Below are 15,767 nucleotides of genomic sequence, written 5' to 3' on the forward strand. Positions count from 1 at the left end.
TAAGCAATTCTGCTAATAATAGTAACAATGATTATTACAATTATTCATTTTAGGGAAGTGGCTGTTTCTAGAAGTGTCATAATCAGATGATCACATGTAATTGGCAAAAGCAAAAAGGACGATAATCAGAACACAACTTTTATAACGTTTTATAACTGCTGTTGTGACTGTTATGAAGGACCATTGCACAGATGTGTAAATTAGATGTGTAAACATTTCTTCTCTGTTGTCAGTTTTATAGGTAATCCAATTTAAACTTAGTGGATTCTATAATGGAGCAGGCTTGAAACAATGAACAGTTCATCTGTTCATTCAGAATCATGAACATTTTAAGAACATTTTGAACTAGACATTGTATAATGATCTTAACCCTTAAATGCATGGGAATTTCACCAAACGCACTTACATATTTGGGTCTTTAGAGACCCGGCACTTATATCTGTCACAAATGGATGTACAAAATGTCCAGATAGTGTACAATTTTCCAAACATTTACAAGACAATAAGAAAATAATAGAATACAATATATATTGGTTTTATTTTTCATATGTCAAAGAGATAATGCAACAAATCAGGTCATATCTAGAACAGGATTCATTACTTTCATGAGACACAACTGGCTGTCAAACACATATTGACCTACATAAGCTACACATAAGTTACACATAAGTATTTTCTGAGGCACTTATTGAGTCTAAATAGATGCACAACATAAATCATTTCAGTAGTTCACCCAGATGACAATAGTCAAATCATACTGTTCATGTGTTGTACTTACTATAGTTTACTTTGATGTTTTTTCTTCATCAGATAACAATGTCAAATGTCAGTCACTGAAACAACAGTGCCACCTTGAGTAAGAAATAACGTGTAATATGTGTATACACATATGGGATACAGATAATTCACCATTGTGGCACAGAAAATCAACCTGATATAGTGTTTATTTGTATGAATATACAAATATAGTAAAAATTTATCTTGCAATAAAAAAAGAAATAGTTATCCTGTGATAATAAACTTGATAGATATGAAATAATCATACAAATATTATTTATGGAAGTGCAAAAAAAAAAAAAAAAAAAGACACGATTACAAACCCAGGGTCTCTAATGACCCTAAACATTTTTGGTACTTAAACCATTATAAAAAATATTGATTTTGCAATTTTGGCAAAATACACTATTTATAAGAGATAAATTGAGAAACATTAAAGAGGTGTAGGCACAGCTTTAAAAAAAAAAAAAAAAAGACTTGAGTCCCTAGGTATGCATTTTAGGGTTAATATTACGTCCATCCATACTGGTAACTTTCAGCATCCTCTCATATAACTTGCAAACAAAATCAAATGCAAAGTATTTCACTTTAATCAGTAAGCTTCTTTTTTGTATGAATAAAACCCCCAATAGACATGCTTGTTTAATCCAAATGAAACGTGTGATCATATTTCTGACTCTGGTTCGTCTCATCCTCCCAGTTATATTTTGTTTTTGTCACATTCTCTGTCTGTCATCTCCCTTTTATCATCTCAGTCGTTGTCTGCATTTCGGAAGCTAGAGGAGGGAATACGGTTCCCTGTGGGAGTGTAGGATAACGGGATGGATGTATCACAGCTGAATGACAGCGCTGGAGAGTCAAAGTAAAGGGGTCGTCATCATAGTGAGGGTCAGGTCAAAGGGCAGGGCTCTGAGGAGAAGAAGTGCTAATGAGGGAGTACAGACACTTAGATTGTGTGACCATATTTTGTGAGACCTTGAGTAGTGAAAATAGTGCTTTCATTTTAAAATAATTCGCAATTTTCTTTTTCAGCAGTGAAATCATATAGAAAAATGTTAAAGCGCCTACGTGTGTGTTGATATGTGGCTTCTCCGCTTCAAAAGAAGGCATTTCAACTTGAAGCCGACAGAGGTCGCTGTCGCTGCGCGTTGCCTCAAGATTCCAGGATGGCGCTTCAGAGGATTTGATATGTTACGGCTTCTCTGGCTCTCGGAGGAACTTCGCAACGAACAGTCATACGTTTCTATACGTCATTCTGTTGAAATATAACTTGCCATATTTAACTGAACACATTTCATTTTTATTTATTTTTTTTACAATATTTGTAAAAAGTTGAAAAAAGTATTTTTAGTTAAACAAAATTGTAAAAAAAATTTAATTTGTTTAACAACCTGTCTTGGAACAGTGGTTTATATTGCTTTCATCAGTCACTAGATGCTGTCCTACTACGCATCAAGCAAGGGGTTAGGGGAGTACGTCAGGCCACGCCCCTAGCATCCAGATGGTGGCAACATGCTTGATGACTTCATCGCTGAGTTTGATCATTGGCTCTTCGGCGCGCCCCTTCTGGCCAATCGCATGGCGCTCTGATGACGTCATCCCCAAACTCCTACAAGAGTTTTACGTATGGGGCGGGGCATAACGGCACACACGTTAGAGACAGCAGAATAGGGCTCAGCGATTGGCTGTCGCGCACGAGGTGAGGGGCTGTTGCTGAGAGAAAAGAGAGGCAGGGTGGAAAAAATTTAGAGCGAGAAAGCCAAAAGACGTTTTCCATATTCACAAGCATAGTAGAGTGAAAGTGAAATGATTAGTCAGAGACTTCCACAACGGATATGTCACTGAGATGAACCAATTAAACTTATTCATTTTTCCTTTCTGTTTTATCTTCAAAACTTTATCCTAAATTGGGCGACTAAATGTATTCTAGATATCGCAGATAGTATTGAAATGAAAATGGTCGAGTTGTTTAGCTTGCAGCTAAGGGGAAGTAAAAAAGCTGTGTTGCGTTGTAGTTTGTGGTAAACACGCACCTTTATTTAGAGAGCGAACACTCGTATTGCGTTATTGGCCAGCGTTTCTTGAACACTTCCCTAATGCCCGCCCACACCCTGTTCCTATGGTTCCCAACGCTCTCATTGGATACTGTAACTTTTGGAGTGTGGGCCGGTTTGGCATCTTGCTTCAATGCGATTGGCCAAAAGTGCCTGTCAATCAAGTGGAAACCGCCACAGAGAAACGCCTCTGAGTTCGTGCTGTCACATCCATAGGTTACTGTATCTGTCAGTTCGCTCTGATTGGTCCGGCGGGCCAGCTGTTAGTGGTTCATTCACCATTTTGTAACTGTAGTGGAAAAGGGATTCATATAGTTTTTAATCCCTGTCTGAGTTGCTGTTAGGAGGGGGGCAACGGTGTTTAACGGAGGACCGATATAAAGTAAAATTCCAGACAGAAGACAAGGACGGACGTTACACGCTACTTCAGACGAAACGAGAGACCCCATCTGCAATTTGCACCGTAAATTTATCGGTTACCACCTCCTAAGTAATTTGTTGGTGAGTTGTTATTACTCAAACGAATCAATCTCTAATATCTGTGGGAAACTGTATTACAGAGATGGCTGTTCAACCGATGTGTTTATGCAAAAGAGAAATGAAGCGCGAGCCAGCTCCCCAAAATATCAAGGAAGGACCTAGAGCAAGAAGGGAGCGGGTGGGGATGCAGAGTTAAACTTTGTTAAATGTTTTAAACGCAGTGCTCAAACCAAGCTTTTGAGTAACTTAATAAGTTACGCCTTTCCTACTTTTTTTTCACTAAATGGCATGAGCTGCGTGACTCGAACAGAGCAGATTGGCACTCATGCACGGCTTCCCTCACTGGACGCATTAGTTCAGCTCGAGGAAGGATTGCACTACCTACAGTACTAACCAGTACACACGTTACGGCGCTAATGTAAAACAAACAAATTAATACTTCACTCCGTAACCGTCGCTTACTACACGCGCTGTCATCAGCTCACATTCTCGTGACCTACTAGAACGGCGCAGAAAAGGTGAATAATTTGCAACTTATTGACATGAGCAACCTTTGCGTTGTGTCTTTGCACGTCGTTGTGAGTGTGTCTGAACACGTTTTAAAGCTTTTCTTGTCTAATTCAGCGTCTCACAAACCCGGCTGTTGTGAGTCCTTGGCATAGTACTACTCCCGTGACATTGCGAAGCACTGCGAGTACTAGTACAACCACCGGCGGGTTTCGTGCGCATTCTGACGGTACGATTTTTATTCTTGTGCATTATTTGCAACGGCTCACCCCATACAGAGTTTAATACTTACAGCAGCTTTTTAAAACAATTCTGTAATCAATATTTTAAAAGTATCATTCAGCCCTCACGGCCTTCACTAGAGCTTCAGTGCTGTCACCATCTTCAGAGATGCGTGTAAATATGCTCTGTAATTTCATGCACTCCGCTGTTTCTATGTGTCTGCATTAAAAGCATCCAGCAATTCATTTTTCACCAGGTCATGGGTGCCACTTTACACGGTTTTACAAATTGTTGGTTTGTGCATCTGAGGACCTTTGGTCCTTTGGGTCATGTCAGATAAAGGAGTGATATGCTTGATTGATGGTGGTGGTGAAAGATGTTGTTTTGGGCAGCATTGCTTCTACGTCACTCAGTTCATGTACTGCTTCAGCATCCATATAGCTCGATGGCTTGCACACACTTGGTAAACAATGCAGCCAGTGAAATATTTTAGGCACTGATTTTGTAGTGTGTGAACTCTTTCGGAGGGGATTTTTAGAGTGTGTAAACTGTTTTTTTTTTTTTTTTTTTTTTTTTTTATGAGCATAGCATGTGTCCCTGTTGTGCGCGCATCTTTCTGAGTTTCTCCCATGTTGCATGTTTTTACTGTTTCATGTGTGTGACTGAAACATCGCCTTGGTGACCCACTTTACGTCCAAATAAAGCAGGTAATAGAGTGGGAAATGGTCAGGCTTGAGGAGGAAGGAAGTTATAGCACCCATGCATGCTCCAGAGCTGCACGCCACTGCACTGCTGCAGCCCTGCTCCCTCCTGTATGCCCCAGAATGCACATTTGGAGAACAGATTGTTCACTTGAAAATTTCATGTGTACAGCTGCTGACATTTTTTGTTGGCATGTTTTTTTGTTTTGTTTTGTTTTTCAGTTTTTTTGCATGTTTATGTTGCTTCGTAACACTGCAGTGGAGCTGTGCACTGTAAGACTTATTCTTCAATTAAATACGAGTAGTGTGACAGGCTGGCATACTGGCATCACAATTGCATGTGAGTCTGTATCTCCCTTTTCTGTTACCCACTTGCACATCAGTTTTAATGGTCTGATTATATACAGCAGATAGATACTTTATTGACCCTTGAGGGCAACATATTGTTCATTCTGGTTGTTTTGGTTTAAGTAAAGTCTTCTACACAAGCAGTTGCTCCAATGTAGTGACAACTGGTGCATGCATGTGTGTGCGTGTCATCTTGTGTGTATGTGTCTGCCGTTGCTTTGTGACGCACATTTTAGACACATTATAGGCTTAAACAAATGGAAAATTCTGCCATATCACTCTTAATCACAGTATCTTAAAACCCAAAATCCCATCATGTTTTCATCTGGCTGAGCTGAAATATGTTCTGGATCATTTGATTCACCTTATTAATGTATAAATGTATAACTGAAAAAAGTCTCATCTTATAAAGTGGAACTATTCATTATACTGAAATAAATGATCTGACCTTTAGAATTAAGACAGTGGTTCAATGACAATTGAAACCATCTTGTTTTTCAGTTTTAGTCAGGTGTGTGTGTTTCTGTTATTTTAAAGTGGAGTAGGTTATAATGAATACTGAGGTTTGAGTTGTTGGCCCGACGCTGTTCACATAGACCAGTATAAGACCGAGACATTTCAGCTGAAAACAATCCTCTCAGAGTGTGTGCTTGGATTGGAGTTCTGTCATATGGCTGACGTTTAATACAGGTATCATGCTAATATCCAAAACGCTGAGACTTCATTTGACCAGCTGTAGTCACAACCATAGAAGTCAGAACTGTCACCGTCATTGGAAGCATACCTCGCATCCGCTGAATGTGTGTGTGTGTGTGTTTAGTTTAGCTTGATTATTGGGAAATTTCTGATTGTTTTTATCTATATAACTACTCATTTATAATATAATTATTTTAACAATGTGTTAACCTGTCACAGTTTACTTTTAATTAGGCATAGATGCATATCACTGATTCATTTGGTCTCATATTCGATTATTTTGTAATACCTAGTTTGTTTAGGCAAGAATATATTTAAGAAAATTGGATACCTTTTTTAATAACTTCTCTGCTAGTCTAATTTTCCCCCCTCCTTTTAATAGATAGATACCACCTTGAATCAATAATGCTTATTCTTGAAAATGAGGCATGGCATATATTACTTTTATAAGGGAACTTTATATTGTTCCAGCTCTTGACAGCTGAATGTTCTGCAGTGAATAAATTGCAAAGCTACATATAGGCTAATTTGTGGAGAAGTTCTGCAATAGTACTAGTTTATTTAATATAGTGATGCAGATTTGAAAAGCAAAATTTAATTATCAAGTGTATTTTCCTGTCAGTTATCATCAGTTATCAAGTTCAAAAGCAGTAAATCATTGGCAAAATAGTGATTTTGTGGATTGTTCATCCAAGATTATAGGTTTTGTAGTGTGACATCATCCTTGGGGTTTTCATTTGCCTGAGCTGAAATTTCTAGAAGCAGCGGAGATCTCTGAATTTATGCAAACTTACCAACACATTTTATTACCATTTAAACGTTTAAGCTTCATGGCAGATTATATAATAATTTTATGTTTCAAAATGATTTTTATAAATTCCTAAATGTGGTATAATGTAAAAAAAAATTTCATTTACAAATTAACTTAAGGCAAACATTAGGATTATGTTGGTTCTATATCAGTTAAGCAACAGCTTTGCTTATTAGCTATATAATAGACCAAGGACAAGGAAGGCACAACATGTTCTGAGTTTATTGTGTAAAAGATTATCACAGCTTTATTGCAGGGGATATTCTTGTCATGCATTCACCTTTAAAGAAAATATTTATTGCCATACATTTTGTGTACCCCTCATTTTATTTTAACAAAAGATTTTTAGGCCTATATCAATTCCAATTATTATTATTTCCAGAATGTTATGCTTGGTTGAGTGACTCTAAACTGAATAGAAAATGCTAAAGTAATGTAAACAGATTGCAAAACACAACTGACAGTATCTCAGAACTACGCCACTAATGTTTATGTAATATAATTTTAGATTGTCCTTAAAATGTTTTTTTACTAAGCAGTCTTTTGTGTTTAAATTGGCATATTTTGGTAAAGAGAAGACTGATCATGTAGTAGGCCTATTACAAATCATATATAACAAAGGCTTAATTACAGTCATTTTAAATTGACTTTTTACTAGTATGTGTCTTTAGTTTGTGGTTTAGTCGTGGGGCTCCTTGATTATTTTTACCATTATTTACACATTAGGCTATTTCTTTTTGACATCGGTGTGAAAAAGAACACATTCACATGGTTATAACATAACATAATGCTAAATGACCGATAATAGTGGAGTTTACTATGAATTTTGGCAATTGTTTGATAGTTGGTATCATGATGACTCATTGGGTTCTAAGCAATATGTGCATCTAAACAATTAAAATAGTTTGTCATGCTGTGAAATGTGGTAACCTGTAATTGTCTATTTGATCTAGCCTAACCCTTAAGTTACTTTTGTTGGTGTAACCTAATGTAGTCAGTTTAAGTTAATCAAATGTTTTTTTATTTATTTATTTATTTTTGGGTTTTTTTTGTTTTTGTTTTTTTCACTTAAAACCACATGAAGCACAACTTTTTGGTTACCTGACGAAACAGTTTTTACGTACACAATTCCTAAAATAACATGTTGCCACACTCTGAAGTTTAACACAACCATCAGAAATTTCAGGGATAGAGGATTGTTAATGTTATGTAAAGAAAAAAATGTAAATGAAGCTTAATAATATTGCTGTCTTTATAGAATTCTTTGTGATAATGTGGAATGAATCTTTCTTCTTTGCAAATAAACTGTTTAAGGTCAGTAGGATCAGAGCTTGGGGTGTCTTTTGGAATGACTTAGAAATCCCCAATTCTCCTTTTAAAGCCATCTCTCACTGGGAAATCCTGTGCATGTTTTGTTTGTGTGGGAGGGTCTGTTTGCACATTTTTGTGAGTTGGTGGGAGTGTGGAATAGTAAAGAGAGTGAGAAATTGTGGATATGGCAGTGTGATTTCACACATGTGTTTGTGTTTAAGAATGAATGAGGACTGGTTGATAAATAAGGACTGGTGAAAAATGTGTAAATGAAGAGGTGAGTATGGTTGTGTTTTATTTTTCCTTGGTGAACGCTTAGTCTGATTTCACACATGTGTTTGTGTATTGCAGCATGAGAGGTAGGTGTGGCCTTTATGTCCTTTTTGGAGCTTGAAAGTTTAGTCGCCATTCATGTGCATTGTATGGACAAACAGACATGTTATCTCCATTAAAATATCTTTGCTTTTTTTCCGCAGAAGAAAGAAAGTCATAAGAGTTTGAGTAGGCATAAGGGTGAGTAAAAGATGAGAGAATTATTATTTTTGGGTGAACTATTCCATTAAAAAACATTCAGTAAGGCACATAGAATGAAAGTAAGTGGGTCCAATACAGAAAACACATTCATTTTCTTGATGACGGAGCGCCGATAAACCCTCTAGGTCTAAATTCTGATAACTTTCGCATACCAAAAAGAGTTTACATGACTGAGTTTTCGTTTTTTATCTTTGTCTTCTATGTTTGAACAAGCCATTGTGTTATCCTGTCCTTGATCAAATGTGCAGAGAAGTGATAGAAAATGTGCGCCTAAACAAACAGCTGCTTAATTGTTTAGAGTAGCAGAACTGTGGCCAAGAAACACACTTGCTTCGGTCCGGTTATGGACTGCAGTCCATTCTGACGAGTAATTTTGAGCTCACCATTGTGTTTATTGCAGAAGTTCCCACTCAAATCTGTTACATAAATCCTGTTGAACTTGTGCTGGAACTGATGTCATGTCCGTGAGTGATTTTGAAATATCTGTTTTAATGCGATCTCATGCAATAGTGATTTCGATCTCACCACTATGTTAAGTGAAAAATCCCTTCTCATATCTGTCCCGCTAGTGCTGTTGAACTTGCGCCAGCCTGAACCGCTGTTACGTCCATGAGTGATTTTGAATTCTCTGCTGTGATGTGATATGCATAAGACCTTGTCCTAACCAGACCTGACAAAACAAAATTCCAGTGACAAGCAATCTGTCTGTCCTCACAAGACGCGACACCGCAGTATTCACAGGGTTGGGGGTAACGGAATACAAGTAATGGGATTACGTATTTAAAATATACAAAATATAAGTAACTGTATTCCACTACAATTACAATTTAAATCATTGGTAATTAGAATACAGTTACATTCAAAAAGTATTTTGATTACTCAAGAGATTACTTTGCATTTTATTGTCATTTGTTTCATTTAATATTTAGTCCTTTCAGATGGAAAACATTTATACATATAAATGATGCGATCCAAAGTGCATTTGAACAGCGGTGAAACACTTTCTTAAGATGTGTAACATTCATACGAGCAGACAGAGAAGTACGTTTGAAGTGAGTTTGGAGCAGAAGAAATAGAAATAAATCTTGTGTAAACTGTCAGCTTTACGCTAAGCTAAAATGCTATTTCTAGCCATTTTACATGCACATGTTAACAGACACGATCATATTTTTTTATCAAGAAAATTCACGTTAGATCATAATTTCTTTTTTTCTAGTAAGACCTTTGATATTAGGGCAAAAATCGTATTCTTGATAATAATTTTTGTATTGTTTTCCTGTAAAAATATCAAAAATTCCTTAAAACAAGATCAATTAGATTTATCTTGTTTTAGAAACAACACTGCATAAGATATTTAGGTTTTTCAGAGAATGTATTTTTAACGTGTATTTTGTCTTACAGTACTGACAGAGTTTTTATAGTCAAAACAAGTGAAAAAATCTACCAGTGCTGAAGAAGTAATCCAAAGTATTTAGAATACGTTACTGACTTTGAGTAATCTAACGGAATACGTTACAAATGACATTTTACAGCATGTATTCTGTAGTGGAATACATTTCAAAAGTAACCCTCCCAACCCTGAGTATTCATACACTAAATTGATAATAAATGACAATAAAATTAGAAATCACGCAAATCTCTCATGAAGCTTGACATACTCTTTCTACAGCATGCCCCGAGGGGATAAGTACACAATCAAACACATGCACCGGGCAAAGTTACTTTATGAATCGCATCCAAATTCAGTCTGTTACCATTGTTTATGTTCACGTGTACCGTGTTATTTTGCTGATCTCCTTGTGACAGGGAAGTGGAGAGAAAGTCAGAGGGAACCAGCCGGTATGTCTCCTTCATTCTTAATTGATTGTGTGTGTGTGTGTGTGTGTGTGTGTGTGTGTGTGTGTGTGTGTGTGAGACAGAGCTCTGACTGAAGAGAGTGAGACCACAAGCAGAACATTTGGTAGGTGTGTGACACCCTTGGCCAAAATCAAGTTGTTCTGAACTGACTTGTGAGATGCTGGCTTTAATATACTGTTATGAGATGGATTTTAGACCCATTTGTTGAATGCCCTGTTGCTCATTGCATGTCGTGGGTGGTTAGGACAATAACTTTGATTAAAAGGGAAAAGATACCTTTTATCGCGTGTTGTGGCATTGCATCACGTCTGGTTAGGACAGGGTGTAAGGCAGCTCACTGATTTGATGGAAGCATTCCTTCTCATGAATAATGTGGAGAAATGTATGTACACACATACTCTCTAACTAATCATGTTATGCATACAGTATATCTCAGATTTTGTGGCATTGCTTCAACTTATTAAACCGGAAGAACAAAATGGCAAAAAAAAAAAAAAAAAAAAAACAATTAACCACTTCCCACTTAGTATTAAACATAATGAGTACTATCACTGTTTTCAGTCAAAAAAGTGCAATGAACATGTCACTGCAGATTGTGGCTTTGGCACCACTTTGATTTTAATTTAAAATTCACAGTAAGGCAGCAATTAAACATAATGTTTTTATTTTAGTGGGTTGAATGTTTTTACACTGTAGCATGCTTAAGGTTTGCTTTCTTTTAAGTAGCCTTTTTAAATTTCTTTACATTTTGTTTAGATAATATTGATATTATCTAATCATCAATCTAAAATCACTGCATCCTGATAGCAGCTGGAAATGTGTCTATATCTCAATATACGGTATGTCTCTCACTGATTCTTTTCCTTTTGTTACAGGTTGTTGTGAAGGGAAGCAGTACCAAAACAATCTCAAAAGTGCACATTAAATGAGAGACAAGAAAGAAGACAAAAAGGGGAAAAGGAAAATTTTAAAGTTGCAAAAATAAAAGAAGATGAGGCCACCAAAGAAACAGAGAGGACGCACTCCTTTATCCACAAGAGCAAAAGGAGCGAGAAAACGAGGGGGCAAGCTTGATGGAAATTCACGAACAACACCCCCTGTACCTTCACCCCAGAAACATACTTTATCCAAAGCAGACAGCTCTCAGGACAAGCAAATCAAGAGCAGCAACATCCCAAACAGGGAGGGGCTAAGAGAGCATATAAGAGAAAGGACAGTGGAAACATCAAAATCTGAGGTGAACATAGTGAACAAGACAAAAAGCCCCAGGAACATTAACACAACCAATTTAACAGAGAATACAGACTTATTCAAGAGCAATGCACATGAAAATTCACATAGTAATAGCACAGACATTTGTATCACAAACACACAAAACATCACTAGCACAAACAGTAAAGGTAGCAACCAAAATGCAAACAGCACTGCTAGCAATACACAAAACACTATTACTACAGCCAACAGTTTAAATAAAAACAACTCTTTCAGTGGAAACCATACTTCCACCACACCCTCCAGTCGAAAGACAGCCACTTTTAAAGCCAGGGTGCCCAAGAAGAAATACATGTATGAACATCAAGTTTCCAGTACCTCTCCCATCAGTTCAACCCCTGTAGCCCCACTCACTCTTTATAGCAACCATCTAATTTCTCCACACAACTCCATTTCTCAGAACAGCACTCCTGTGCTCAGAAATGATTTGGTTAAAGCAGATAGTTCTGATCTGGATATTGGTGGGAATAGTAGTAAAGAAATGGGCAAAATAGCAAGCACAGAATCTCCAAAAGGAGATGGAACTTTGGGTGATATGTTGAAAAGCGAGGAATCCCGTGAAAGAGAAAAGGTGGTGAAAACAGTGGAAGAAGATGGATATGGGGAGAAAGCCCCAAATTCTGTGCGCTCATCATCCACAGACACAGCCAGTGAACACTCAGTGGATCTGGAGGTGCTTGAGCCTTCTGGTGTGCAGTTAAATTCGGGAAACCATGTAAGGGTGTCAAGAAAACTGCTGTCCAACAATTCAACCCTGCCTGCCCTCCTGTCCCATAATCACACACAAATTGAACAGGGAGGCTCTGCAGCAATAGCAGAAGCACTTGCTAAAGGACTGAAAAACCAAAGGGTGCTAGCACGTAGAAGACCAAGAACTAATGTAATTGAAGGCAAGAAGCTAATCAGGGAATGTGTATTTATTTTGGGTGTGGTGCGTGGGTCCAGTAGAGAGCAGCTGAATGTAGAGTTGCAGATAAATGGGGAGAGGACGCTGCTCTCATATCCATTTAATATGTTAGTAAGTCGCCCACACCAACCCATTGACCTCATTTTAGACTCCCCACCCCCAGGCAATGAAAGTGTGGAGGTTGGTACGCGTGTTTGTGTGCCTTATGGAGAAGATAAAGGTAAAGAGTGGTACAGAGAAGGTGTGGTGGCTCAGGTGGACTCCCATTCAGCTGTTGCATGCCCCTACATGGTGCTTTTGCAGGAGGAGCTGGAGCAAGAGAAGGAGAGGGGCAGCAATGAGGAGGCACAAGAGACATCAAGTACTCAGACTGTATGGGTTGACCGCCAAAACTTGCGCCTCCTTGTTCCACCATGGGATGGGGTTATGAGAGAGAAAGAACAAGAGGAGAGAGAGCACAGGGAGGAGATGGAAGTGGATAGAGAACTATGTCAGTTAAGTGAGGGAATGGATTTGGAAGCTGCAGATACTTCCAGGGAGAACTGTAGATTTCCAACTCTTCACTATAGAAGCACACATCCATCATCTTCCACTTCACCAGCAGTTGTGATGGTAGCAAACAATATGTTAAGTTTAGCAGCTAGGAGAGAGGTTGATGGAACTGTGAATAGGGAAAGAGTTAGAGAAAGAGAGCATGAGCGAAAGCAATTGCAGACCCCAGAGGTAGACATGGAGGTTTTACGGCTCAACATGGCACCACTCAGAGATGTCGGAGCAACCTTAGTCTCAGGGGGACTAAAAGCAGGTGGGCCTAACCAGCACAGACAAATTCTTTCCAAACCTCCTGAGTATCCAAGTCCTATTACAGTGGTGCGAGGCATCTCTGGGACATCTTTAGGAAGTCCCCTGCCAACCCCTTCACCTGGAATTTTAGGGTCTAATGGAGGGATCTCTCACCCAATGCCACCCTCTGTGCCTCCTTCCCCTAGCTCTAGAGGTTCTCTGACACCTCTGGAAAAAACACCTACACTTTCACAGGCCTCCACCCCAATTCCAGGGAGTTCTGCCTCTTCTTCTGCTTCTTCCTCACGAACAAGAACACCTTTGTCAGCTGCTCAACAGAAATACAAGAAAGGTGATGTGGTTTGTACACCTAATGGAATCCGAAAGAAGTTCAATGGAAAGCAGTGGCGGCGCTTGTGCTCACGGGAAGGCTGCATGAAAGAGTCACAGCGTCGTGGCTACTGTTCCCGCCACCTCTCCATGCGTACCAAAGAAATGGAGGGAGCACTGGGAGAGAGAGGGAGTGGAGGAGGTGGAGGGAGCAGCTCGGGAACCGTGACCCCTTCAGATCTACGGGGTCATGCTAGTAGTGAATTTGATTGGGATGAGACTTCTCGGGACAGTAGTGAGACAAGCAGCCGAGGTACTGACTCTCGACCACGCCTTAGCTTGCCATCACTGCTTCCTCAAGATTTCTCTCGCTTTGACGTTGAAGAATGCGAGGCTGCAAATATGCTGGTATCCCTGGGCAGCTCAAGGTCTGTAACACCCTCATTCTCACCAATCTCAAATCAGTCTCCATTCTCACCTACACCTTCTCCATCTCCTTCGCCACTTTTTGGCTTTCGACCAGCCAACTTCAGCCCTATCACTGCCTCTCCAGTCCTTCCTCCTCGCCGACACAGACATCCTAGTGGTACCAACAGTGGTGCCCCAAAACATGTAACAGGAGGCACAGACAGGGAGAAGGACAGACACTTGTCTGGTATTTTGCCATCCTTCCACACCAGTTTAACCTTCACTGTACCTATGAGCCCGGGCAAACGCAGGACGGATGCCCTACCTCCCCCAACTCCACTTTCACAGGAATATGCCAAACCTGATCAGGATCAAAGCAGTCGTGACCCTTCTCTTGTAACATCCGTCTGCATTATTTCTCCTCAGACTACCATGGCCACACACACCCAAAGACTGTCTTCATCCACTGCCTCTTCCCCATCCGCTTCTCCCCTTTGCTTCGAGTCAAGTTCACAATGTGCAGTCTACCAGCAGCCTTTGAGAGACTCTCCAGTAATAGTGAGAAATCCTGAGGTTCCTCTAATAAATTTTACAGAACTACCACTGGCTAGAATTGCAGAGGTGGACAGGACCAGTTCCACAGAAAACCGTCAAACTTGTGTACAGTCAGAGACAGGACTACAGGTTCCAGTGCCAATTAACGCTGCTTCCACCAATGGATCTGTCTTACTGCAGAACCCCACCCCAACTCTTGTTCTAGTGTCTACTACCTCTTCCATTCCAAACCCTGCAGGTCTACCCATGCAATCCAACGCTACCTTGGCTTGCATATCAGTGCCTAGCCCTGCTTCAGGGCCTGGTCTTATTGGAGCAGGTGGTGAAGGGGGACAGGATAAGAGTGGTCCGGTAACACTGCAGCAGCCTGTCCCTTGTCATCCTGCTCCCACTGCCCTGTTGCCGCTCATACTTCCCACAGAGACCCTGCATCCTGTCCCATGCAAAGACATCATCATGGGACGACCTGGAACTGGTAAGAAAAAATAAAAATAAAAAAATATATATATATATATATATATATATATATATATATATATATATATATATATATATATATATATACATTTAATGCAAACAAAAAAAATGTTCAAATTCAATATAATTTGGAGACAAATAGAGACATTTCAGAGAGAGCAAGGATACATTTATATTTTCTAATTTTTTTGTCCATTCACCACAAAATCTCAACACATATTACATGTCATTTAGAAAATGTGTTTTGAAGACTAAGATAAATATCATACTTGGATTATTAAATGTATATTAATGAGACTTTGTTAAAGGATGAGCAATAGTGAGTACAAATCATCAACAAGGCTAATAAAGTTTTGAGGTCTGGGCCATAGATTTGTGTCACATGTCTGTTGAATTCTGGCTTAAGTCTCTAACTTGGTCTCATCTGACCACAAAATCTTTTCCCTGTGAGGTGTTTTTTCCCGAGATGTGGTTAAAATGTTTCTGCTGTGTAACCCTTACATGCAGGTCAGTGCTATGCAGAGATCTTGATATGGTCGACCAGTTTACAGCTTCTGAATTCTATTGCTTGTTTAGAAGTGATTGTTGGCCTCCCTGTGGCTTCTCTCACAAGTCTCCTTTTTAGGGACAGCCTAGGCAGTGTCTGGATAGTTTGATTTAACTTTCTGAAAATTTCTGTGGGTTACATTTCTGAGAATTTAACCCACAGTACCCACTGGGACATCCAGTCACTTTTA

General features: G+C 39.1%; 1 protein-coding gene and 1 long non-coding RNA gene across 3 annotated transcripts in view; one reads left to right on the forward strand and one right to left on the reverse strand.

Moving 5' to 3' along the window:
• Positions 1 to 544: 544 nt before the first annotated feature.
• Positions 545 to 2,366, reverse strand: LOC127453976 (uncharacterized). Its single transcript, XR_007899478.1, has 3 exons — positions 2,169 to 2,366; positions 1,846 to 2,032; positions 545 to 1,686 (listed from the first exon to the last, which is right to left on the reverse strand). It is a non-coding gene; the product is annotated as an uncharacterized LOC127453976 (long non-coding RNA).
• A 740-nt stretch (positions 2,367 to 3,106) lies between these two features.
• LOC127453942 (protein capicua homolog) overlaps positions 3,107 to 15,767 on the forward strand; it is a 49,546-nt gene continuing 36,885 nt past the window's right edge. The window contains exons 1-3 of one of the 2 annotated variants that reach the window (XM_051720764.1): positions 3,107 to 3,332; positions 8,384 to 8,420; positions 11,174 to 15,028. In XM_051720764.1, coding sequence (XP_051576724.1) covers positions 11,290 to 15,028 — 3,739 coding nt within the window. In that variant the 5' untranslated portion in view covers positions 3,107 to 3,332; positions 8,384 to 8,420; positions 11,174 to 11,289. The remainder of the gene's footprint in view (positions 3,333 to 8,383; positions 8,421 to 11,173; positions 15,029 to 15,767) is intronic. The other variant, XM_051720763.1, reaches the window with a different exon arrangement.

The sequence above is a fragment of the Myxocyprinus asiaticus genome, chromosome 16 (assembly GCF_019703515.2).
Source record: "Myxocyprinus asiaticus isolate MX2 ecotype Aquarium Trade chromosome 16, UBuf_Myxa_2, whole genome shotgun sequence".
NCBI classification, from domain to species: domain Eukaryota; kingdom Metazoa; phylum Chordata; class Actinopteri; order Cypriniformes; family Catostomidae; genus Myxocyprinus; species Myxocyprinus asiaticus.